Genomic DNA, 26495 nt, shown 5'->3' on the forward strand with positions numbered 1-26495 from the left:
GGCCGGCTCAGTTGGTTAAAGCATGGTGACTTTTGATCTCGGGGTTATGTGTTTGATCTCCACATTGGGTGTAGAGATTACTTAAAAATAAAATCTTAAACCATCGAGAAATCTCCATCATATTACAGAGTGTGTATAAGGAATTCATTCACTTGCTGATTACTGTTCACGTACTGAGTACCAGCTCTGCCCCTGACACGGTGCTAGCCCCCCTCACCCCCAGGTACTTGCAGGGAACTAAAACGCGTTATTCTCTGGTGGCTGCTGTGACGGAGGCTGGAGCCCTCCTGGGGAGGGCTGTGATGTCCCTGTGCAGTGGTGTGCTGTGGGGAGGGCAGGGTGAGGCCAAGATTTCGTCACTGCTGTTGTTCAGGATTGCCGTTGGATAGTGACAGTTCACCGCAGATTGACTTAGTGAGTTTCATTGCTTGCAAGCCCCTTTGTGGGGCTTGAACTCATGACTCTGTGATCAAGACCTAAGCGGAGATGAAGAGTTGCATGTTTACTGATGGAGCCATCCAGACGCCCCAGAGTTTCATTGCTTTTTAAACATTCTCTGCAGAGAGTGGACACCCTCACTGCCTGCACTCAGGACACGTTGCTCCTTGGTGCTCTGTGAACCTCCCCCTGGCCATCCACACCCTCCGGGGAGGGGGGTTCACAAGATTGAGAAACAGGGAAAAAGGGAAGACCCCCTCACCCCCCCCGTTTTGTTTTTCACACCTTTTCATTACCTTCCTTCTCACAAGCGTTGCCTTTAGCAGTTAGTAGTTCTTATCAGCCAGTCCCGGGAGAAGGAAGGGAAGATGCACAATCCCATGCCTTGAGTAATGGTCTAAACCCCAAACACCTGAAGGAATGTTCTTTGTTCTCTCTCTCTCTCTCACACTCTGTATATAACAGTGGCTATGTAGGACACAGGTGGATTGTCAACTTTTTAAGGTTAGAAAAGTAGAAAAAATTCAGAGAATGGACTTTTCTTTCAAATACCGAGCACGAGTTTTATGTACTTAAAATACTTTGAGTATATAATGTGGAGGTGTGTCTGTCTCCCTCTCCATGGCCACATCCCTGACATACCTGTGAAAGGACCCAGGGTTATTTGGTAGCACCCCAAAAGTGGGTCCCTTGAGTGTGACCACCAGCATCCCACCGATGCTCTCACAGAGGGGGCCCACGTCAGGGGGAAAGGAAGGGGTAGGTGTGACAGACGAATGTCACAGGAACAGCCTTGTATCCTCTGTCCTCAGTAAGCCCATCCACACAGCCCGCAGGGATTGCTACCGCTTTTGCGGCTGCGGAAACGGCATCCAGGGAGATGAAGTCACTTGCCAGGATCACACGGCTGCTCAGTGGGGAGATTGAGTTTCACCTGGGGTTTACTTGACCGTAGAGGGCACTGCCATTCCCATTCTGTCTCTGCCTTCCTGGTGAGCAGCTTGCATTCCTTGGTTTTCCTTGCCAGAAGCCTTGAGAGCTGTTATATAATGTTTCCTTACATTTATGATAGGTCTCATGAGATCTCATAGGATATAGCGTATCTTCAGTCATATTTTCAGAGTCCTGACGGTAGAGAAAGTGGAGACATCTGTGTCTTCACAATATTAACCATTAACCAGAGTATTAACCATCCCGTCCCCCCTCCCCACCTTCTGTGTACTTTAAGGAAACAGATTTTGGGTCCTTCTCTGTCATTTTGGTTACATAGAGGTGGGCTCTCCATCATACTTCTGGAGTGGCCTTTCCGTGCCACTGACCTCCCCTCCCTCCCCCCCCCCCCCCCCCCCCCCCCCGTGAGTTGGGTGTGCCCCTCAGCTGTCACCAGCCTGCGTTCGGGTTTCAAATACCAGCTCTGGTGAAGTGTGTGACCGTGTGTGTGTGCTTTCACGTAGCAGGTGGCCCCAGACGGTGTCCCCTTGGCCTCCAAGCCGTCTATCATGTTCAGTACTCATAAGATATCCTTCACACTGCTGATTTATGCTAAAAGTATCCTAATGTTTCTGACAGCTCATGTGTGACATGAATATAATCCATATTTCTTAGAGCAGCTAATCCAAGTGGCTTATTTCCCGATACTGCTGATAGGGCTATATCTCTTGATGTCACCGCTGTTGGGATTCTGATGGCAACATATTGTTTGCGGGTCACCAGTTTTGTCTAAAACAGTGGGTTGGAACAGAGTAGCAAAGGTTAATTAAGTTTGTCCATCAAATGGGAACAGATATGGATGCCACTAATTCTTCTGTCCTAAAATAAAAGTTGCTGAATATGTGGTTAGAGGCATGTTTTCTTATTTTCAGACTCTCCCTCCTCCCCCCCCAAAAAAGTTTATTTGATCTTAGAGCAGTGAAAATGGGTAAAATCCAAAGGCAGGGAGTAGGTCTTTATAATCAGCAGGCATCTTAATTTAAGGTGGGAAAAGCAAGCGAGGTTCAGTGTAGGAATTTCCAAGGCCGATTTGCTTTGTTGCAATCCTGCCTCTCTGCTTAATCCCTTTAGGAGTGGAAGGGGGTAGTTACTTGATCCCTCAGAGCAGTTAGTTCTTATGGTAATGTTTATTTTACTTTGAGAAGAAAACAGGACAGGTCTCTATAGTATCTCTCAATAAATGCACGTTATTCTATTTTACTTTCTTTGAAAGTCCATTAGTCCTGTGGTCAAGAACCAACATTTTCTCAAAAAATGTTATTTGAAGAATGTCACCATCACAAGCCCCCACTTCCTTTCTTAAGAGGTGTTGTTAATGCTGTCAGAGACTTGACACGTAAGAGAAAATGGAGAGTCCTCTTTCTAGATAGTTCTCAGTCCCCAAATAAAGATGCAGGCTTTTTCCTGCCCTTTTCAACCAGCTACTTTACTGAAGTAGTGTTTCCTTTGGCTTTTATGTAAATCATGCGTTTCTGTCTGGCTCTGTATAACTTTGGCTGGAAAGTCAGTGTTTTTGTTTTAGATTTGTGAATGAAAACGGATGTAAGGATTGACCCGGGAGCTAGATATTCCTGCATAGATGTGTGGTTTGGGAAAAGGAGGGAGTCACGGAGCTGGTTGTGGCTAGAGACTGTCTGCAAACAGACCACTCTGCTGTTTTCTGAGCCCCCTGAAATGCATCTGAATTTTTCCAGCTTCCAGGAGAAGGAACCATTTTTTAAATTGGGCTTTTTCTTAAGTGTACCTGTTTTTTTTTTTTTTTTTTTAATGTTTATTTTTGAGAGAGAGACAGAGCATGAGTGCGAGTGGGGGAAAGGCAGAGAGAGACACACATAGAATCTGAAGCAGGCTCCAGGCTCTGAGCCGTCAGCATAGAGCCCGGCATGGGGCTCAAACTTGCAAACCGAGATCATGGCCTAAGCCAAAGTTGGACACTTAACCAGCTGAGGCACCCAGGTACCCCTCTGTACCTATTTTTGAAAGTCCTTGCTTCCTTTTACCAGTAATATATATACCAGTGCCTTTCAAGCATTTTAGATGGAGACCCACAGTAAGAAATGTTTTACACTGTGCTCCGATCTGGTATATGTTCACACATACATGTAAACAAGAAACGAAACATTTCATACAGCAGCTCTTAGTCATACTACGAACAATGAATTGTCAGATTCCTGTTCTATTCTGTTTCATTCCATTTCTTTCCATACTGTTCTTTTTAAAAATGCTGCTTGCAACCTGCTGAATCATTTGGGGGCCCACAAATGGTCAGAGTGCTGCATTTTGGAAAATACTATCTAAGGAGTAAACTTTGTTCTCTTAGCACCCAGACGCAGATGGTGAAAACGACCTGTTACAGGGCGTGGGGTGGGCGGGGGCGGGGGGGGGGGAAGAGAGAGAAAAAAAAACCCATTTGAACAACACAAGTTAAAAAAAAATTAGTTTGAGCTTTTCCCCGTATCTTAATTGTTTTGTATGATCAGGATGAGCATAATGGACCAGTGATAAGTACACTTGTAATCCTGACACCCTGTTGGGTGTTCACCCCTTAAAGTCTCTGTAAGAGTGGTGTGAATCTCCCTGCCGCCTCCAGGACTTCCTGGGTGCTGTGGGAAGATTGCCTTACGCCCTCAGGGTCAGTTTTGTTCTGTGTTTCCAAACGACTCACTTCGTTTTCCCTGGTGCATCTTATGGCTGTTTTTCACGTGTTTTAAAACCTGCTCTGGTATTCATCCAGACATTGAGCTCCTTTGCTTCTGTTCTTTTTGAGAAAGCCCATTTTGACAAGTTCTCTTTGCTTCTGCCTGCGTCACAGACTTTCTGAAGCTTTGGGAGTCGTGGGGTTCACAGCTTCAAGCGTCTTGGGTGTGTCCTTAACCGACTTGCCCCCTCTGCCGTTCTGCATGGCCATCTTCTTCTGTCTCGTCTCCTACCTCCTCTCTGAGGAACATCCCTTCCATTTTTGGGTGAACAGCTCGTAGCTTCTTCAGCTTAAGTGCCAACCCCCAAACTCTGCCCATCCCCCCTCAGTTCACCGGAGGGGTCCACCCAGGCTTGACCAGAATGTCTTAAGAGAGGCCCGAGTTTGCTCAAGGCCAGCCTCCTCTGCTGTCCCTTTGTCTTGCTCCCACTGAGGAGGCCATGGGGGGTGTTCCGAAACATGAGCCTGGGGAGAAAGCAAGGTGGATGCAGTGGAAGAAGTTAAGGGAGCCGGGTGAGAGAGGACTAACCCCCAGAGGACCAGGAGGGAAGAGGGGAGGGATGGGCTGTAGCTGTGGGGAGTCAGCATTTGCCTTGTTAATGTTTCAGTAATCACGGGATTGTGTGCATGAGAGCTGTCACTTCCCTCCCGCATATTAAGAGTAATTCTTGGCAGCCGTGACTCATGCCATCGCAGAGGATGAATAAGGTGCAGTTTAGGAGGCAAATGGGCGCTTGCCCCTTGGGTAAAGCACCTGCACAGGTAAGGGGTGAATGAGGAGGGCTCACAGCGTGTCATCAGGTGAGCCTGGGAACAGACATCCCATCCGGATGGTTTGAAAGGAAGCTTCTGTTAAAACTAAAGAAATCCTTTAACGAGGGCGAAAGTCACCACCCAGGCCTCACCCTTAGCATCACCAGGAGACCTGCGACTCCACAGCGTGTGACGAACTCTCCCTTTTCTCACGAAAACGTTTCTGTCTGTAAAGCCAAACGTCCATGTCCATCTCAAATGTGGCTGTTGCAGCTGCAAAGGCTGTAAGCCACAGGTCACTGCCAAGGGCATCGTCTCATTATTGGCTTAAGTATCGGAGATTGCACTTAGGAATTTGCTCCCGGATGGTTCTCCAGAAGTGTGTTCCCTTTCAGAGCCAGCTCCGCTGAGCCACGCTCAGCAAACAGCTAGACGGCAGTTTGATCTTCATGAACCCCTTCCAGCTGTTGCCTGGATGGAGTGTTCTGCTCAGTGTGAGACCAGACTCCTGGCCGATGTGCCACTGAGGAATGGACAACCACCATGTGCTGTTGAGGAGTTTTATTGTTCTAAAGGAAGGAGGGTCTAACGTCTTTACGTTTTGTTGGGATTTTATTGTTACTCTAAAAAAAGGGTGATGAAGGTGTATAAAAAGGAAACCTGTGGTGCAGATTTACTGTACTGCGTGTCCTCAACAGTTGAATAAAATAAAACCTGAAGCTCTTAGGTTTTCCTGCGGGGTTAATACCGGCACCATGCGCCTTCCCCGCAGCCCAGATCCTATCTGTAGGTCACGCTCGGGTTCAGGGACTTGGGGTGGGTAATAAGATTATAAAACATGCCTCTTGCTTGCGGACTAGCACGTGCTAATAACCATGGGAGTCATAAGTCACCAGAATACTGGGTTTTTAGGTTTTACTTGGTTTTTGTGTTTAATTTAAAGGAACAAAAAATAAAGTCTTGAGAGAAACTAGGCAGCACTTTATCAAGGGGAAACAACTTCTACCCTTTGAGCAGCACTGGATGCTTCCTCTAGTGTGTGTACGACTCCCATTCCTCGGTAGGACTTTGCTGATTTAGCTGGAGGTGAGGGGCTGCACATAAGGAGGGGTGGGGGGGAGGGCGGAGACTAGACTAGTGTAAAGCAAGTTTTCTCACCTTGGTCCCCATGTAATGTGGGGCCGGGTAATTGTTGTTGTGCGGGGCTGGCTTGCGTCTCTCCTCAGCAGATGCTGCAGCACACCGTTCTCTTCCTGCCCCCCCTACCCCCCCCCCACCATTGTGACTCACCATTGTGTCTCCCGACTTTGCCACTTGTCGCCTGGGGGAGAGATTGCCCCCAGTTGAGTGTACTGGTTTAAAGTAAAGCAGGTTTCCCAAACATTTCCTTACTTACCTGTTTGTCTAATCTAAAAGCAGCCAAGAGTATGGTGGCTTGTTTGTTTGTTTGTTTTGAGTTAGAAGGGAACTAGAGTTTTAAATGTTTTTTTTAAATTTATTTCTGAGAGAGAGAAAGACAGCATAAACAGGGGAGGGTCAGAGAGAGAGGGAGACACAGAATCCTAAACAGGCTCCAGGCTCTGAGCTGGCAGCACAGAGCCCGACATGGGGCTTGAACTCGTGAACCGTAAGATCATGACCTGAGCCGAAGTTGGACGCTTGACCGACTGAGCCATCCAGGCTCCCCAGGAACTAGAGTTTTAATTTATTTTCAGGTTTATTTATTTTGAGAGGGAGAGTGCGTAAGCGAGGGAGGGCCAGAGAGAGAGGGAGAGAGAGAATCCCAGGCAGGCCTGGCACCATCAGCCCAGAGCCCAGCATGGGGCTCAAACCCAGGAACGATGGGACCATGACCTGAGCCAAAATCCAGAGTCGGACACTTAACCGGCTCAGCCACCCAGGCGCCTGGGAGCTACAGTTTTAAATCTAATTCTGCCACCCCTTTTTCTGGACAGGTCACTGTTCGATTTTTAGCTTCATGTTTCAGAGGCTTACACGTGGACTTAGAAATACTACAGTTGACGCTTTGAACCGCACTGGGGTGTGCACTGTATGAGGCCACTTACGTGTGACTTTATTGTGATAAACACAATACCATCCTGTAAATGTGTTTTCTTTTATGTTTTATTAATTTATTTATTTTTAATTTTTCTCTGTTTATTTTTGAGAAAGAGACAAAGACAGAGAGTGTGAGCAGGGGAGGGGCAGAGAGAGAGAGAGGGAAACACAGAATCTGAAGCAGGCTGCAGGCTCCAAGCGGTCAACACAGAGCCTGATGCAGGGCTCGAACTCAAGGACCATGACAGCCGACCAGTTGAGCCACCCAGGGACCCCTCCTTATGTTTTCTTAACAGCACTTCCTTTCCCCTAGCTTCCTTCATTCTAAGGGTACCGTTTATGTGTATGAATTTACTATTTATGTTATGGGTAGGACTTCTGGTCAACAGTAGGCTATTTGGTAGTTAAATTTGAGGAGAGTGAGAAATTACATGTGGATTTTCAAGTGCACAGGGGCTGTGGCGCCCCTAACCCCCTGTGCTGTTCAAGAGCTGAACATACAAGTCTACATCCTTATATCCCAAGAGATCACATGGATCGTTGCTAGTGGATTATTCTTCACGTTGGGTGTAGCTGAAATGATAAATGGGTTCAGCATATTCACATCGTAATAACCTCGGATGGAGTCTGACCCTTTGTATCTTTCTCTTTTCCTCAAAGTCTTTTATGGCTCAGTGATCTTGGGGTTCATGAGAGAAATTGAATGTTTGAGATCAAATCAGTCCGTTCTTATTTCCAAATAATCCGTATTATCTGATGCTTTCTAAAAACAGAAGAGGTATTAGTGGAAAAAATATGCATGCATAGGTTTGAAATTGTGTTTATTTTTTGGTAAGCTTTTGTTAAAAAAAAGAACTCTACAGTTTATTTCAATTTCTTTTCAAATAATATCAACTTGAAATTGGCAGCAGTTGACCTTGTCAGACTTAACCTTTTGTCTCTTTCAGTTAATACCGGGGATATTGGGGTTTCATATTTCGTGCGGGTGCGTGAAATACCTACATCTGACACTGCTTCTCAGTCTTGGTGTTGCATTAGAATTACCTGGGGAGCTTTGAAATAGCCCAAGGCCAGGCCGCCTCCCAGATCACTGAAATCGGACACTCCAGGGGTAAGAGCTCAGGCATCAGTGATCTCCTCCCCTTCCTCCAGTGGGGGGTGAAGGTTGTGAACCAAATGCGCCTTTTTATAAATAAAGTTTTATTGGAACGTAGCCATGCACATTCATTTACCAGCTATCTAGGGACCCTGTGGGTTGCAAAGCCTAAAATATTTCCTGTTTGGCATTTACAAAAAAAAAAAAAAAAAGTGCTGATCCCTGCTCTAGACTCACAGAGAGCATTCTTCAAACATTTTGAAAAGAGGCTTCATACAAATTCATAGGGAAAAAAAATCCAGCATTTTGCAGAGCCAGGAGGCTCAAGTCCTGTCGGTTTACATGTTCACAGGGAAAATTGAAAAGCATTTTTCTTGAAGAACTGACTTGCAGATGTTGTGAAACCAGGAGATGTGACTGGCTCCGTGCCTGGGGTGGGCGGTGACGAGGCTTCCTCGTGTGTATGGTGGCTCTTTGCGTTGTAAAGCTGACCCGTGGCTTCCCATTCAGTGTTCATTACCCGGGCTGTGTAATGGACTTCAGGGAAGTCTGCAGAGGCACAAATGGTGCTTTGATTTGAAGAGTGTTTGAGGTTGTTAGCACCACTGCAGCACTTCTAAATGGCAGCAGACCCCCCGAAAAAGTTTCCTTTAACTCTGAGGAATCTCACGTATAAAAAAAGAAAAATAATGAAAAGTTAAAGTGCTCTTTACATCGTTTCCACCATCCCTCAGCGCAGGTGGAAGGTTGATGGTCGTAAAGAGTTTTGGTCACAGGCCCCTTATAGGTGGGAAGCAGGAGCGAAAGGATCATTTACTCCAGTCCCTAGTCACCACAGTGAGAGTTTTGAGTCAACAGAATCAGCCTCTCCTGGGACTGCCAGATTGAGGCCCCGCCCCAGACTTACGGGATCAGGACCCACTTAGCCCCAGGCCATTTGCATGCCCCCTAAGAGAGCCCTGGAATGCACTGGGTTAACTGATAACTGGGTGCTGTGCAGTTAAGTGACCACTGATTGTCACTGCCCTCCTAAATGATTTCATGGCCTCTTAATGGCTCTCCTGACATGGGCTTGCTCATTAAAGGCAGCCAGCTTTTCCCCTCTGGCTATTCCCAAGCATGGCTTGCTTGCCGTCTTACTTAGTAGGGATTTATGTAACAGTAGGAGATGAAAATTGGGTGACTGAGTTAGGAGAGATACCATTTCATTTGCTTCAGGGAAACAAACTGGGAAGGATAAAGGGAACATCCCAGAAAACTTCAGATGAAAGAAATTAATCAACTGGAATGGAGTCTTCTGTGCTTCTCTAAGGAGTCATGTACCCATCAGAGCATTCATTTGTGCTGGGGGTCAGGGGGGCTTGGGAGGGTCAAACATGAGCCCCTTGCACTTCTCGAATTGGCAGACAGAAGTTAGGAACCCTGGCCTTTCCATGTCAAATATTCAGAGTACACATAGGCCTGTGGTAGTTGGAAAACTGTGCAAAATGTAGTGTTCATAGATTATCTTGAGGAAACCCAGTAGCGGAGTTTACCCTGACAGCCTCTGTCAGGCTAGTATGATTTATTTAATTGAAAGACGTGATTTTGAACTTACTCTTTAGTTGTTGAACGATATTGATTTCTCCTGAACATTTCCTTAAACTGACTTTTTAAATAAAGTTAGTGTCAAATTTAATTTTTTTTTTGTTTATTTTTGAGATAGAGCATGAGCAGGGGAGGGGCAGGGAGAAAGGGAGACAGAGGATCTGAAGCAGGCTCTGTGCTGACAGCAGAAAGCCCGATGCAGGTTCAAACTCCTAGACCACGAGATCATGACCTGAGCCAAAGAGGCTTAACCAACTGAGCCACCCACGTGCCCCTAAATTTAATTTTTAAATTCAGTCTAAATCATTGAAGTCTAGCTGTTCTTGCTGGGAAGATATGAACACGCGTGTAATGCTCAATGTCTGTACCGGGGACCATGTGGGAAACAGAACAGATCTCCAAGTGTGTGGAAGTGGCCAGGAAGTGCTGAGAAGACAGAAGGTGGGGGCCGGGGGGTGGGCCCTTGCCCTTCTAAGTCTTTGAATGTGAGGTCAGGAGGTGATGGGAAGCTGCTTCTCCATTAAAAGCTGCCCCACTGTCCCAAAGATGGAGTCTGATTGCCAGAAAAGCACATGACTGCTGAGGCCGGCTGCCGCCGCTGCCGGAGGGGACAGCAGGTGCCTCCCTTCTGCCTTCCGCATCTCACTGCATGTTCCTGTTTGCAGAGCGCACATCTCCTCCAGAACCCTGGTGACAGGCGGGTCTGGGAAGTGGAGATCCCACACTTGGCTTTCTTGCTGCAGGCAGAGCATGGAAGAGGGTGGGAACAGACGCTGAGGACTGTGTCTAGCACATGATCGTGTTGGTGACAACAGCTTACCCTTACACATGCTTTGTGTGTTGTCTTTTTTAAAATATTCTTTTTTAAATATTTTTATTTATTTTTGAGAGCTAGAGAGGGAGACAGCACGTGAGTGGGGAGGGGCAGGGCGAGGGAGACACAGAATCTGAAGGAGGATCCAGGCTCTGAGCTGCCAGCACAGAGCCCGACGCGGGCTCGAACTCCTGACTGTGAGATCATGACCTGAGCCCAAGTCGGCTGCTTAACTGACTGAGCTACCCAGGCACCTCTAAAGTATCCTTTTTCGATGAATACTGTGAGCTAACCGAGGCAAGATGCCTGGTTTACACATGAGGGAGCAGTAACTTGCTCATGGGCCAAATAAACTAGATGGAGTTACAGTGACATGCTGGCTCCTAGGTAGTGCTGTCTTCTCTCTATTGCTGTGTTTTCCTTAGTGCTGGTTAACTGAGTATCATGTGACCAAATGGGGCTCTAGAGGAGCTCTCGTAGGGACCCCAAGATAGAAAAGGCACCATATGGGTGCACACATCTCGTATTGCTAGGGTCGTTGCGCTGAGGGGCGTATTCATGGTTGAGGACACTTCCAATGTCAAGAGGCTATTCCCTTAAAGAATTAGGCAGTTCTTGGGGTGCCTGGGTGGCTCAGTTGGTTAAGCGCCTGACTTTGGTTCAGGTCATGATCTCATAGTCCTTGGGTTCAAGCCCCGCGTCAGGCTCTGTGCTGACAGCTCAGAGCCTGGAGCCTGCTTCAGATTCTGTGTCTCCCTCTCTCTCTCTGCACCCTCCCCCGCTCGCTCTCTGTCTCTGTTTCTCAAAATAAAATAAAGACATAAAAAATTTTAAAAAAAAGAATTAGGCGGTTCTTGTAATAATTGTAAAATGCAACTTTGGGCTCAACATAGCCTTCCTTTTTTTCTCAAGCAGATGAAGAACTCGGAGAACCGCCACGCAATGAGTTCCCAGTACCGAATGCATTCTTACTACCCGTCTCCCTCCTTCCTGGGCCAGAGCATGTCCCAGATCTTCACTTTTGAGGACAGCCCCTCTTACTCGGAAGCCAAAGCAAGCGGTAGGTGTCGGGTTGTGCGGAGCCTGGATTGGGGTGGAGGGAGGCCGAGTGTCCAAGGCCGGGTCTTAGACCCCTCCAGTCTGGAGCCCTTGGAAGGCGGCTGTGCCTCTTCCGTGAATATCCTTTACGTATTTAGTTACGGATGCTTTTGCTTTTCTAAATTCTTAATATCATGCCATTCTTTTCTGATTACCTGGAGTGCCAAGAATACAGTAAGAGACTCCCATTGGAAGCTAATGAATATATTTTCATGAGGATCCATATGAAATACAAGTTCAAAGGAAACTGTGGTTCAAATCCTGATCATTTTTGGTGAAGTGAGTTTCTGTGTGTTGAATACCTATTTTCTGAAACTTTTCCATTTTCAAATTGAAGGCATATTCATCTTCTGGGGGAGGAAAATAAAATAATAGAACATTTTTGAATACCGTAGGCCTCAGAGTTTATGCGGTAGCAGTGCAAATAACTCTTGTATAATGGCTTTAAAATAAAAAATGACTTTAATGAGCCAAAGCACTTTGAAATACACAGTTCCTCAACTTCACTTTTAACCTTCTCCCTAGTATTTACACCATCGTGATGGGTGGGTCTCTTATGGTGGCTGTGTTTCCAGACCCCATTTTAAGATCTTTCTATTTAAGCTTTATCTTTTGATCTAGGAAAGTGAGATCCGTATACACTCAAGGCAGCTAGTAGAAATCAGGGTAGCGGCGAGTGGTTCAGTAGTAAGCCGACTCTTAGAACCCACCCTGTTCTACATAAAAAGAGTGATTTTCAAAATAACTTGACTTTCTTGGTAAAGCAAATGTTTAGGGAAGGAGAATCAGAACCCATGCTTTGATTTCCAAATTCAAGTCAAGGGAGTCTAAATAAGGTGTGCAAGTTTTGCATTATTTGCCATACCGAGATGAAATAGAGGATTCAGTTACTGTTGAATAGAGAGTACAAGGGAACTGGTCAGTTTGAACTATAGATGTATGGAAGTACATGTTATTGATTGCACATTGGCTTTTATTAATAACCATTTTTTGTCAGGAGTGGACAAACTCTATTATAAATATTCATACCATAGAACATATGCACATATGATCCTTCTTTCTTACTGTCTTTGATTCTCTGTATTTCTCTGAATTTTAAGCACTTTAGGGACAGCACACATGCTACGTACCTTTTTACTTGCTATGATGTCTTTTATTTATTCTTGATTGGTTGAGCCAATGAATGAATGAATGAATGAATCAGGTATTATTTTTTAAGTGAGCTTGCTCTGTAAAGAAATACCAGCCTAAAAGGTCAGGATCCTAACTCCTTGGCCGGTGGAGTCGGTGAAGAATTTAGCGATGAAGCAGTTAAAGAAATGTTTATTTGTACAGAAAATTAGGAGTGAAACCTACTTTCAGGAGGAAATTGCCTGAGCTTCTTGCTCTGGGAATAATGGAATATTTTCAGAAGCACTCACATTCTTGAGAGAAAGGTGTAAATTCAGAGCAGGGCTGGAAGATAAAAAGATAAGAGGAAATTTATTAGAGCAGAGAGGGACAGCAGGAGGCATTTGAATTTATAGCAGCAAAGGAAGAGGCTCCGAAGGAAAGAGGTTACAGTCCAGGATGGAAAGGACCAGAGCTCAGAGGGAAAGACTGGGTGAATAATTAGGAGGAGTTGTTACACCTTCCTTGGTGACAGGCCGTCTTGAAAGTGGGAGGAGTCCTCAGGCACCCCGCCCACTCGCCAGTAATTAATCAGGAGGGTGGAGCTTCCCAAGGGAGGGAGTCAGCTGGGAAGAGCCAGTGAAATTCAGTAACCTCTACTTTGGAGTTGCCATGGAGAAGAAGAATAGGAATTCATAGAAAATCCGCATCTCAGCTAATTTTTTAAAGACAGGTGGCTTTATGACTTCCAAGGGCCTGGTATTTGGGGCTTCTGTGTTGCATGAAGTGTTTACAGAGCAGGGGAGGGGAAGAGGAAATTGTGTTTGGGGGCCAGCAAGGGCACCCTGGGCGTTACGTCTTGGAGTGATGGATCCTTAGTTTTACCATCAGCACTGACACAAGGAGGAGGTACTTGGGGGGGAGGGGCAACGTAGGCCCTTCTGCTGAGTGGGGCTGAGGCAGGGTGCCATGGGCGGGGGTAGGGACAGCAGTGTGTTCACTTGTGACAAGGTGGCAGAGGCTGGCCACCAACCAGTTGCATTTATCACTCCTGTCAGGTTTGAGTTGAGATCCTTTGGTCGGTTGAGTAAATAAGTTATGATTGGAATATCTAAGTGGGGACTTGTAAGTAATTAGTAAAGTTGTTTTTCAGTAGGCTTAATGTTTAAAGTAGGCATTTGTCCTTTAAATTAAATTTTTCCTGAGTTTCTTTTAATGTTTAATTATTTTTGAGAGAGATGAGAGAGAGTGAGTGAGTGGGGAGGGGCAGAGAGAGAGGGAGACACAGAATCTGAAGCAGCTCCAGGCTCTGAGCTGTCAGATATGGGGCTCACACCCACGAACTGCAAGGTTATGACCTGAGTTGAAGTCAGACACTGAACCGACTGAGCCCCCCAGGCGCCCCTCTTCAGTTTCTTTAAAGACAAACTTAACCTCTGTATCGCTTCAGTGAGTCCTGGTTCAAAGTTTTCCTCTGCTTTTTCTACAGATTGCGACCTGTGAATAGAATGTGTGTGGGGGGGTTACAGGGAAAATTTTCCTTTTCCACTGTTGCTGCCACTTAAGGCCTTTCTTTGTCAAAATGCTAGGAGGCATGTTTCCCCTTTGCATATCCTGAAACGTGTCAGGAGGTAGATCAGAGAGATGGAGAGGCCCGGTCGTGCTGTGGGACTCCCTAAGCCATTGCAAGCACTTTGGCTTTTATTTCAAGTGACATGAGAAGCCATTGAGGGGTTCCAGTGAAGAGGGGACGCGGAGACATGTCTGTCGTGCGGCTTTGGAAGATGGCTCTGGCGGCTGCAGAAGAACAGACTGTAGGGATGAAGGTGGATGAAGGGAGTCCGGCAGAGGTTGTGCTAATCGCCGCAGGATGTGGCAGTGGCTTGGTCAGGGTGCGAGTGTGGTGGGGAGATGGGTGGTTTCGTTCCAGATCCGTTTTGGAGAGGGAACCAGCACGACTTGCTCATGGATTTGGGATGTGCCAGGGGTGGGGGGGAGGGGGGGAGTGAAGGATGATGCCATAATCTCTAACCTGAGCCGGTAGAAAACTGGAGTTTCCAATTATTGAGGTAAAGACGACCCTGGGAAAAGCAGGTTTGTGGGCACCTAGGACTTGGGTCGTGCACATAGGGAGCTAGAGATGTTCGTGAGTCATCCGAGTGGATCGTGCAGTAGGAATTGGATGTATGCAGTCCCAAGTTGAGAGATCCTTGCTGGACGTAAAAAAAACCCTGTGAGTTCAGTGCCTCGGTGTTACTTGGAGCCAGTGTAATGAGAGCCCCTGGGGAAGCGAGTGTAGATAGAGCAGAAGGAATGGTGGAAGTTGGGGCCCCAGGGCTCTCCAGCGTCTGGAGGTGTGTCGCAGGTGATCAGGAGCAGCCCGTGGGAAGGGGGGGAGCTCACGGGGAATGCTGTATTGGAATTCACGCAAAGAAAACAGTTCAGTGAGCAGAGCCACGTAAGCTGGTGGGTCACATGAGGGCTGGAATGGACCCCTGGCTGTTGTAAGGTAGACATGATGGAGGACCGTGGCCAGTGGGCTCGGAGCCGGGAACCAAAGGTGGACTGCATTCCGGGGTGCCTGGGAGAGAAGGTTGGGGCCCCTGGGGCCAAGCACAGACAGGTCCTCAGGGAGTTCTGCTGGGAGGGGAATATTGACACGGGAAAGCAGCTGGAGGGGTGCGGAACTCAAGGAAGATCGTTCTCAAAGAAAGGAGATCCTGCAATCGGTTTGTGTGCTGACAGCAGTGATCCCACGGGGGAAAAGTTTGCTGACACAGGGTGTGTGGGGCAGGGGCATCGTGGGCAGGGCCAGTGGCCGGGTGCTGAGTCAGCAAGACTGGATCCCAGGCAGGGGTGGGGGTGTGGTGGGTGCATCACTGGTGTAAAAGGAGGTAAGTAAAGGACCCAAAAGCAGCAAAAACTTTATAACAGTTTGACACAGCCATTTTATGTCTGTTGAATCTCGTTTGAAACTTGGGGCTTGTATTTTTTGGTCTTTTCCTTTTCCTAGGAATTCCTTTTACGTATGTACGTATGTATGTATGTATGTATGTATGTATTTTTGAAGTGCAAGCCACCTGTCATAAAATTAACCGTTCACCATTTTGAAATGTACAATTAAGCAGCACTTAGGACCTCTGCAGTGTTCAGCAGCTGTGACCCTTATTTAGTTCAAGGGCATCTTTATGTCCCCAAAAGGAAATCCCATACCCACTATGTGGTCTTTCCCTACTCGCCCTTCCCCCAGCGCCGTGGCAACCACTGATTTGCTTTCTGTCTTAATGGACTTGCCTGTTCTGGAAGTTACATGGGAATCATACGACATGCGGCCTTTTGTGACTGGCTTCTTTCACTTAGCAGAACGTTTCCAGAGCTCTTCTGTGTTGTGGCAGGTGGTGGTACTTCCTTCCTCTCATGGCCTAAGATTCCACTGTATGACAAACCACATCTTGCTGTTCTATTCGTCAGTTGATGGATGTTTGGGTTGTTAGTGCCGTTGACTGGTTATTGTGACTAGCACTGCTGTAAGTCTTTCATTTGAAGACCTGTTTTCGGTTCTTCCGGGCACATACCCCAGCAGTGGAATTGCTAGATCATATAATCCTGTGTCTGACTTTTTGAGGACCTGCCAACCTTTTCTCTTTGGTGGCTGCACCATTACACATTCCTGCCAGTGTGTAAGGGTTCCGATTTCTCCAGCCAGCTCCTGGTACTTTCCATCTTTTTTTTTTTTTTTTCTTTTGGATGTTTGTTTATGTTTGTGAGGGAGCGTGAGGGAGGGGCAGAGAGAGAAGGAGACACAGAATCCGAAGCAGGGTCTGGGCTCCGTGTGGCCCGAACTCATGGACCACGAGATCATGACCCAAGCCAGATGTCAGATGCTCAGCTGACTGAGATACCCAGGCGCCCCACTTTCCATTGTTTTGTTATGATCTTAGCAAATAGTTTTTGTTGTATCTTATTAAAGCATCAGACCATGGTGGATTGTAAACTGAAAAAAAAGTTTTTTAGGGGTGCCTGGCTGGCTGCGCAGAGTGTTGCAACTCTTGGGTCTTGAGGTTGTGGATTTGAGCCCTGCATTGGGTGTAGAGATTACTTAAAAATAAAATCTTTAAAAGAATGTAAACAGAGCAAAACAGGTCCGTCCCCACAGGTAGCTCAAGAAATACCAGTCTACTGCCCAAGGGGACGGTTGGCTTATGCATAAATGTCGCCTGTTCATGGTGACAGATGCAGGTGGTTCCCGAAATGGTGATAGGAACTCCCTGGAAATAACACTTCCTCGGCTCCGATAAAGCAGAGCGTTTCCACAGCAATGCCTCTGCGTCAGCAGATACACCCATGCTTATGGGCGGGTGGTGTCCCGTGTCTGTAAACAGCATCTTTCTCCATGTGTTGGATTCTTGTGTGGAAGTTCTTGGGGAATGCGTGGCTGGCCAACACCTGGGGAATGGTTTCGATTCATAGTGAGAAAGATGAACACGCTTTGATTTTTTGTGTCTCTTTATTCTGCCATGTCGATTTGAAGGTTAGAGCTGGTACATTCTGGTTTCTTCTGGTTCTTTGGCACCGGCCAGTACAGATGCAAGGCGCAGGCTCCCATGCAGACACCCTTCCTTTACATTCAACCTCTGCTTTCCAGGAGAAGGAAATGCTCACCTGAGGTGCTCCTTCTATATTATGAGCTATTCTCGTATTACTCATTTCGCACACATAGGATGTCAGCAGCTCCATGAAGCAAGATCCGAAGCATTTACATTTTCCCCTAAAGGTCAGATGGTGAAGGACAGTGGGAGGGCCTCTCTGAGTTGAAGGCCTGGCGCTCCTTCTGTGATGTCTGGGCAGCTTGCAGAAGCCTAGCCGTTCCCAAACTTGACTCTCTTAATCCATTTGGCATTAACGATGTTGTAGCCCAATGACTCTAGAGGTGCCTGATTTCACTGGTGCCATGCGGACCCTCCCCCACAGTCGTCACAACTAAGTGCAAAGCGGTTAAGCCTTCACCCCCATGGAATGGCTTTGCTTCAGGCTGCATGTTGGATCTTAGCAAAAGAGCATCCGTCTGGTTTCTCAGGTGAGAGCACTGATGTGGTGCTGCGTGTGGAATTACCATCAGGTCTCCCCTGCTCACGATCTGGGATGTCAACACTGCCCTTTCGTGGGGTGACGTGATGTTGTGCCACCGCCCCGGGGGGTGGGGGTGGGGAAGAAACATTCTGTGCTTGGCCTCTGAATGGAGCCACCACTAACCAGCTGTGCAGCCTTGAGAGGATCAGACTCTCCTCCTGGACCCTTGTGCTTCCCTCCCCGCTTAACAGAAGGCGAGGGGGTAAGATGTGTCAAACCCACACAGGTGTTGGAGGATGAAATCATGTCCCCTATGGAAACAGGCTCTATAAATCACAAAATGCAGCAAGAGATGGCGAAATACTGTACAAACTTCCACCATTTCTTTCTGCAAGGGGTGTGTTGACATTTCAGGCAGTTCTTCTTGTCAGGGAGAAAGATGTTCTGGAAATATTTTAGAGTCCTGCTCAGACAGGAAGGAGAGGAGGCCGAGGAATCCGAAGACTGCTTTTCTCATATACGTTCTGCTCTGAAGTGTACAGCAAGCCTCCAGGGGAGGAGAACACTGACCCTGTTCTTTCTCTGCTTTATGGAAAGCTGAATATGTTTGGTGCAACATTTGTAAAATGTTGAGTTTAAACTTGCCTCTTTGGGAAATGACTTACCATTTGCTAAATTTTAAAGAAAAGCACGGGAGTGGTAAACCTGTCTTTATGTAGCCATTTTAGTTTCAGCTGCAGCTTTGAACAGAGAAGTAAGTGGGGCTTTTCATCGGCAATGACCATGGAGGCCATTGTGTGCAATGTAGTGGATCCCACCCCAGGAGGGATCTGGCTCAGATCCCTAGCTCTTGGCCTGATTGTAACATGCTCATTTAATCTCTTCCAGCCTTACTTCCCTCATCTGGAAAGTTGAAAAATATAACAACAGCTTTACCTATTATATATGGGCCACACAAACAAATATCTTAAAAAGGCATGGCAGAAGTTGTCAGCTCCCTTTTTCGCATATGAAGACCTGTCACCATCTTACATATGTTTCTATTCGTGCAAGTGCCTGGCAGTGGGCTGTGCAAATAAAAGTCCTTAAAATCTAAGGAGGGCCTGTTGTTTAGCCCTCCAGGGGCCCTGTTTGAAATTAACCATACGTGTATTGTGATTCTTGATATTAGTTAGACATTGTGGTATTCTGAGTAAGGAAGATGAGGTGTAATAATTTAAGCATATAATAAACATTTAGAACCAGCAGCTTTGGCAGCTTATTTTTAATGTATCACACGTGATACGTTTGCTAAGAAAAGCAGAGGAAGAGGGGTATGGAAGGGAAGACACCAGCAGGTTTCTTTGTTGCTAAAGAACAGCCCTGAAAGTGAGCTGAAGTGCCATTTGATGAGGGCACACGATTTCCATTGTTTCTTCAAACCTCTTTTTCTTCCAACATGAAAAGAGCCCCATACAAGGCAAACTGTGGCAAAGATTGAGAACCGATGGGCCTCCAGCATGTCTCCTGTGTAAAACCCTGCCCTCTGACAAGGCCACCACCACCCTAGAAAGAGCAGGCACTCCCCAAGGACCTACCTGAGGGAGGTCAGACTCACTCACTGCAGCCCTTTCTGCGAAAGCTCTCAGAGTGTGGCTTCACACAGGGAGCACGGGGATCGTGCTCATTCAGATTTGCACTTTGCCGGGGGCCTCACATCATGCCCTGTTCTCAGAGGGCTCCTGGGATGGTCTGTAGGTTCTTGGCTGATTAAGAAACTGACCTTTGGGTCCCTCCTGCTGGTGCCTCACCAGCCTGGAGTCAGGCATTCCCGGTAAAGCGGTCAATGAGATAAAGGAGACGTAGGCAAACGTAGGCTACAACCGCCAGGCTACAACGTGACCTGGATTCAGTCGTGTAGAATATTTTCCATATTTGGAAAACTCAGACTTTAAAGACTTACTTCTTTGCATATACTGGTTTTTGGTGAATAACACAGCCCTGCGAGTGAGGTCAAGAGGGGCTTCCTCACTAACCGTACCTGAGAGAGGCCCGGTGGGGGTGGGGCACTGTGACATCTCGGCCTTGTTGCCAGTGTTGAGGAACAGGAGCAGCATAGGACCTCAGGTCTCTGGAGTATGCCCCTTGGATGCTCTTTCTGCTAGTATATCCTATGGATTCTCTTCCTGCCCTTCCCTCACAGTTAGGTAGCGCTTCCACTGTCTATAAGACAAAGTTCTGTGTGCTTGCTGGGGATGACTTATTTAATTCTCCAACCCCCCGCCCCAAGAGAGAGAAAGAGCACAAGCAAGCTGGGTAGGGGCGGGAGGAGAGAGAGAAAATCTTAAGCAGGTTCCATGCTCAGAATAGAGCCTAATATGGCGCTCAGTCCTATGACCTGAGCTGAAATCAAGAGTTCTACGCTTAACTGAGCCACCCAGGCGCCCCTTATTTAATTCTTTCTTTTAAAGTTTCTTTCATTTTTTATTTTGAGAGAGAGATAGCATGTGCACGAGCTGGGGAGGGGCAGAGAGAGAGAGAGAGAGAGAGAGAGAGAATCCCAAGTAGGCTCCGCACTGTCAGTGCAGAGCCTGATGCAGGGCTCGAACTCAAGTTTTGTGAGATCATGACCAGAGCTGAAATCAAGAGTCAGACGCTTAACCGACTAAGCCATTCAGGTGCCCCTAATTCTTACAGTCGTATTGTGACCCTCACGTTATGGATGAGGACAGTGAGGCACAGAGACAATGAGAGGAGAAGGGGTCCAAGTGGCAGGCAGAGAAACTGAGGAACAGTGATGTCTGACTTAGCTTGTTTAAGGCGTCACTCAGCAATAGTCTGGCGTTCTCATGTGTGAAAAATTTTCAAGGAAATGATGGCTGTCATTGGGGGTTGAAAACGTTCTATCTGCTGAAACTAAGGATATGCGTGCAACAGTAAATCTTTACCTGTGATGATAAAATTCTAGAACCTGTTCTTTCAGCATATGCATCATGCAGGACTACCCCTTCTAGGTATGTCTTTCTATAACATGTTGGTGTTGCAGGAAAAAAAATAAAACAACCCTGAAAAGTAGCCTTAAAAAACCCACCAGCACATCAGGTATAATATTTACATTGTTCTTCCCAAAACTAAATATAAACTTGAGAATGCCTTTTTGACTTAGCACAGTAAAGCCAACTTTTAATTTTGTGGTTATATGTGCATTTTCTTTGTATTTAACTGGACAGACTGTTGATATTTGTTGAAAGCGGACATAATAAAATTCAATAACTGGTTATCAGCTTTGAAATTACAAGTGTGAATAGAAACACAATCAACTACTTTTCTGTAGTAATTTTTATTTTCTGTGGCTAGTCTCGGTTATTTTAAAATTAGGGGGAATAAGGGGCACCTGGATGGCTCAGTCGATTAAGCGTCCGACTTCAACTCAGGTCATGATCTCACAGGTTTTGGGCTGGAGTCCTGCATCGGGCTCTGTGCTGACAGCTTGGAGCCTGGAGCCTGCTTTGGGTTCTGTGTCTCCCTCTCTCTGCCCCTTCCCTTCTCATTCTCTCTCTGTCTCTCTCTCTCTTTCAAAAATAAACATTAAAATTAAAAAAAAAATTAGGGTGAATAAAGCTTGTCTGTTTTCCCCAGATATTTTTGAGAAAGACAGTATTTTATATTTTCCCTAGTCTGTCCACCGCTTAATATGAGGTTGCTTTTTATGTCTTTAATTTATTCTCTAAAAACTCTAAGTTCAGTATACAGGCCCCCTTTGCAGGGAGTTTCCTCTGGGCTAAAGAAGCCCTGTCTTCAGCAGGGCACAGACAGCTCTGGAAACTATGCTTTTAGGAATTCCTGCGTGTCCTGACATGACTAGACTGAACACAGTTACTAGAAGACTGTGCCTGCCCGTGTCGTCTGTGCTGATTTCATGTTGACGGAGTTCACGCATAACGTCTGGTCCCCTGCCTCCCTATCCGTGCAGGGAACCCAGCCTTCTGGGGCCACCTCCCACATTATTGAGTTTGCCACTTCTGTTACTCCTTCAGTGACCATTTCTACTTAAGATTCCTGAAGAGGCAGCGTCCCCATGGGCGTGAACTTGGGCGCGACACAGCCCCTCTGGCTGGGACATCCAGCGTCCTCACGCGTGAGACTTCATCTCCGCCTGACGTGAATCCACTGGGCCTCCGAGATGCTTTCCGGGCCCAGTGCGGAGCGACTCAGGAGTTTATTCTCCCTCCTCGGCTCCTCGGAGGCCCGGCCCAGGCCAAGTACAACTTGAATAACCTTCAGGAAAGCTGTGCTGTCCTTCTGTCGGCCGCTGTCTTTGAAAATTGCCTCCAGAGTTAGTGAGCAGGAACAGTTAAGATTTACAAACAATGATGAAGCTTGTCAAGCATCTTTCACCATCCATCATCCAGGTGCCGTGCCTGGGCGGTGAAGTGTTCTTCATAAAAACCAGCTCAGTGTGAAATACACCTCGCTGCAATGTTTACTGCTCTGAAGCTCGTCAGCGGCCCTTTATAGTAAATCCAGATTGCGATGTGACATTACAGTATATCATTGCCCGGCGCGGTGGGGTTTACACTGGGAATGAGTGCAGTGCACACCAGATGAGGTGTCCAAATTGAGTTATGTCAGAATTTGGCTGTTATATGGGGATAGCTTTTGTTTTCCGAACACTGAAAGTTAGCTTTATATGTATTTATATATAGGCATATACTTCCCATCCTGCACATATACACGGATATACAATACAGGCTGAGGTCAGGCTCCAACTGGGCTTCTGCTGTAAAGAATGGTGGCCAGCGTTTATGTGCCTCCCAGCGGTGGATCGCCGAAACTGGCATGGCTGGAATCTTCGCGGGGGGCTAGGATAGGTGGTGATTTCATCACGGAAGTGGGATTGCCCCTGCCCTGCATGCGCTGGTCATTTTTGCCGCCCTTTCTTGAAAAGCCAGGGAATCCCTTCTCCTGGGATCAGTGGGGTACGTGGGATCGCTCCCCGTGATGTGGGGCAAAGCGAAGAAACCCCACGGGACCGCTCCGCCCGCCGTGGAGCGCCGCACCTGTCAGCCGAGCACATGCACTTGGGGAGGTCCCTGTGAAGGCAGCTGCTTATTTATGGTTTTTCTAGTGGGTATCAAAATCCTAGTGCTGCCTCTGTTATCTTGAAAGATGCTGCTTCCAAGAAAAGATTTATGGCGTTTTAGCTTAAATCTGCAAAATAAAAGAGCACACTGAATTTATTGCATGATCAGGTTTATTTACATTCACCCTAAAAGTGCTGATATTAAAAATGAGCTCCATAAAAAAATAATATTCAGGCCCTGCAGCCCCGGGATCATCTTCTAAACACACATATTTTTAAATTCTGTCTTCAGTTGTAGCAGGGGACCTGCCAAGAGAACCATCTTGCGGGCTTTTCGTATCTGGCGCCACGTTTGAATCCAGGGCTCCTCGTGTACACGGAGTCTGGGGTGGGGGTCCCCCCCTACTTTAAACGCGGTGGTAAGCCCCCCTCCCGCCACTGCCCTCTGCTCTTCTGGCCATTCCCGCTCAGTCGCAATGTCTTCTTACTGGAGATTGATTAACAGTGCCGCTTCTGAGCTTCCTCGAGCGGCACAGGACACAATTACTGGTATGCGGTGCTGGCCTCGAGGTGGGACAGGGGCCAGAGCCTTCCGTTGGCTCCGGCGCCAGGGGAGGGAGAGAAGAGCCCCCCAAGTCAGCCCAACGCACTCTGTCTGTTAGGAGCTGTACCCTCAAACGCAGGATGGCCAGTTAAAGTCAAATTCCAGATAAACCACAAAAAGTTATATTAATACAATCCTGTCCACAACACTTTCCTATGCTAGGAACCCTCAATTTTGGCTGAAATTTAAATTTGATTCAGCATCCCGTGTTTTCATTTGCTAAATCTGGCCGTCTTAATGCTCCATTCAGGTCTTCTCTGAAGCACCGATTTAGGGCGCTGGGGTGAAAGGCAAAAATGAAATGCGGACACAGGACAGTGAGACTTTCTGGAAGCATCTTCCACAGTTTTAAGAGTCGCTTCGTTTGTATTTCAAAGCATTACAAGAGGCAGTGCTCCTCGTGCTTGGGACGGTCTCCTCTTTTGATGAAAGCCCTTCGTGGGCTTCTCAGTGTCTTGTTAATACAGCAGTGAATAAAAATTCCCCCACTGGCTGCTCAGAATCAGAATGGAAATTTACACGGTCTGTGTGTTTGGTTCACTTGTATCCGTGGGCAGCTTTGTCAGGCTCAGCAATGACTCTTGAGATTCTGAGCAGGACCAGTTTCTCTCTCTGTCTCCCCCCTGGACCCCCACCCAGATATACGCGGATGGCGCGGCCCGTACACGAGTAATAAACTCCAGGAGTGCAGCAGTGTATGTGTGGACCTGGCCTTGTGCCTGGGATGTGAACCGTGGCGGAGAGCACGGGACAGGGACCCCTACGTGTCAGCATATCTTGGGGACATGTGCCCTCCCCTTCCTGTCCAGAAGAACAGCCTTGCCTGGTCAAAGCCTCCACGGGCGGTGGAGTGGAGTTGCCATGTGCCCAGCTGTCTTGCTTTTATTCAGGTCTTGGTTGAGGTTTCTGTAACCTAAGGGAGAGGTTTAGGTTTTTCTTCTTCAGTTAGAAACCGGGATCGCGACCGAACTTCGTGGACAGATGTTCCAAATACGCAGCCCTGTCTGGGAATATTTTAACATGCCTTTGTTACTAACGTGGTTAAGAGGTGGCATGGGACTTGATTGATTTATTTGTTTGCTTATAACAGCTTTATTGATACGTAGTTCACGCGTCATAAAATTCATCTCCTTAAAGCGTACAGTTCAGTGGTTTTTAGTGCATTGACAAAATTGTGCGACCGTCACTACAATCTAATCCCACAAGGTTTCCATCACCCCAAAAGGTTCCCCATATGCGGTCGCCCCTCATTTCCACCTCCCTCCCAGCCCCTGGAAGCTACTGTTCTATTTTCTGTGTCCGGTTTTGCCTACTCTAGACATTTCCTATAAATAGAATCCTATAAGACATGACCTTTTGTGTGAGGCTTTTTTTTCACTTAGTATTACATTTCCGAGGTTTGTCCGCATGGTACCCACGTGATAGAGTTTCATTCCTTTTTATGGCCAAACAATATTCCATTATATGAAAGAGTTTGTTTTTGTTTTGAGTTCGGAATCTCTTGCAGGGCCCAGCCGAATTATTAACCCACAAGATTCTCAAGGTGAAATATGTGTTTAATCTCATTTTAGTAAATCTCCAGCTCTTTCAACTCAACACACGAATGCCTGTAATGAGTAGAAAACCCTACTCCAGGAAATGAGAGGAACTGACGTATATGGACGTTGAACAAGCAAGGCTGTGTTATTTTCTTGTTTTCTGCTAGTACCATTTATGTTCTTCTGCTAGGCTGCCATACCAAAATAGCACAGGCTGGGTGGCTTAAAAATTATCCCTTCCCAACTCTGAAGGTTAGAAGTCCCAGGTCTAGGTGTGCTTGAGGTTATGGCCGGCCACCTCGCCGTGTCCTTTCCACGTGGCCTTTTCTCTCTGTGTGCGCAGAGTCAGGAAGAGAGAGAGCTCTGATCTTCTCTCGTTCTTCTTAGGAGAAGCCTTGTCCTGTCCAGCCAGGGCCCCACCGTATGACCCCAGTTAGCCAGTTACCTATCTCCCTTAAGGCCTCATCTCCAATACAGTCTTACTGGGAGCTACTAGGGCTCCCCTTGGAATTTGGGGCAACACCGTGGAGTCTGTAACACTGTTGAAGAGTTCAGTGTCTCCAAACATCTTCTCTTCTCGATGAGGTTTTTGGGACCTAGAAAGACAGTGAGGCCTGGTGAGCCGGTGTGTCCCTGGTCCTGTGCCTAATGTCTGGAATTTGCTGACCACTCACTCACCTTCCAAACTCTATGATGTGCCGATTAGCCCGTGGCAAGGCATGGCCTCACTGTCAAATCCCCAGAGCCGAGGTGTTTTCCAGAGATGGAGAGGTCCACGGTTGAGCACACCCCAGTCACCAAGAGCACTTCCATTCCAGATTGTGGCTCTTCTTCCCTGCATTCCAACCCCCCAACCCCCCAGAGTTTGGTAACTTCCTGTTTTTTCCTATTTCTGATTTTGGGAAAAGGACTTCTGATTCCTTGTCATCACTTGTAATGCTCTGCAGAACTTTAAACAAGTCACGCCAATATAGTGCTACAGAGTAGTCTTTGCTTATTTTTCCAGCCAACGTGGCAGAGATTTAGTGCCTTCAGACACAGGGAAATGAATGAGACAGCAATGCATTGTTTCCAGATGGTATTGTGAAGCAATGCAAAGGTTACTTATGGTGAACTTATCACAGTTAGCACTCACGGACCAGCTGATGTCTCTTACAGATCAGCCAAATAAATATGAAAAATGGTCTCTTACTTCAGAGAAGCCCTTTGACATAGATCACTTTGTTTAATCCTTTTTATTTCATTTAGTTTTTAAATTTATTTTTTTTATTATAGCTTATTGTCAAGTTGGTTTCCATATAACACCAAGTGCTCATCCCAAGTATTATTTTTTCTAAGTAGCGTCTGCACCCAGCGTGGGGTGTGAACTCACAACCCGAAGATCAGAGAGTCACATGCTGTACCAGCTTAGCAGCCAGGTGCCCCCATTTTGTTTAATCCTAACACTGGTCTTGTCAGATAGTGGGAGGAGTTTTCCTTCTGCACCAACTGGGTGTCTTGCGATTCAGTTCAGTCCCAGATCCCGTAGGTTATGAGCTCAATCCCCCCAAAACTGTCCCCTCTACCGAGGCCAGCCACA

The 26495-nt window shown here is 46.9% G+C and overlaps 1 protein-coding gene across 2 annotated transcripts in view; it reads left to right on the forward strand.

The window, feature by feature from the left end:
- DMRT1 (doublesex and mab-3 related transcription factor 1) overlaps positions 1-26495 on the forward strand; it is a 112530-nt gene that overhangs the window by 54477 nt on the left and 31558 nt on the right. The window contains exon 4 of one of the 2 annotated variants that reach the window (XM_039230847.1): positions 11347-11494. In XM_039230847.1, the coding sequence (XP_039086778.1) occupies positions 11347-11494 (148 nt within the window). The remainder of the gene's footprint in view (positions 1-11346; positions 11495-26495) is intronic. The other variant, XM_039230848.1, reaches the window with a different exon arrangement.

The sequence above is a fragment of the Hyaena hyaena genome, unplaced genomic scaffold (assembly GCF_003009895.1).
Source record: "Hyaena hyaena isolate Hyena2069 unplaced genomic scaffold, ASM300989v1 scaffold_51, whole genome shotgun sequence".
Lineage (NCBI taxonomy): Eukaryota > Metazoa > Chordata > Mammalia > Carnivora > Hyaenidae > Hyaena > Hyaena hyaena.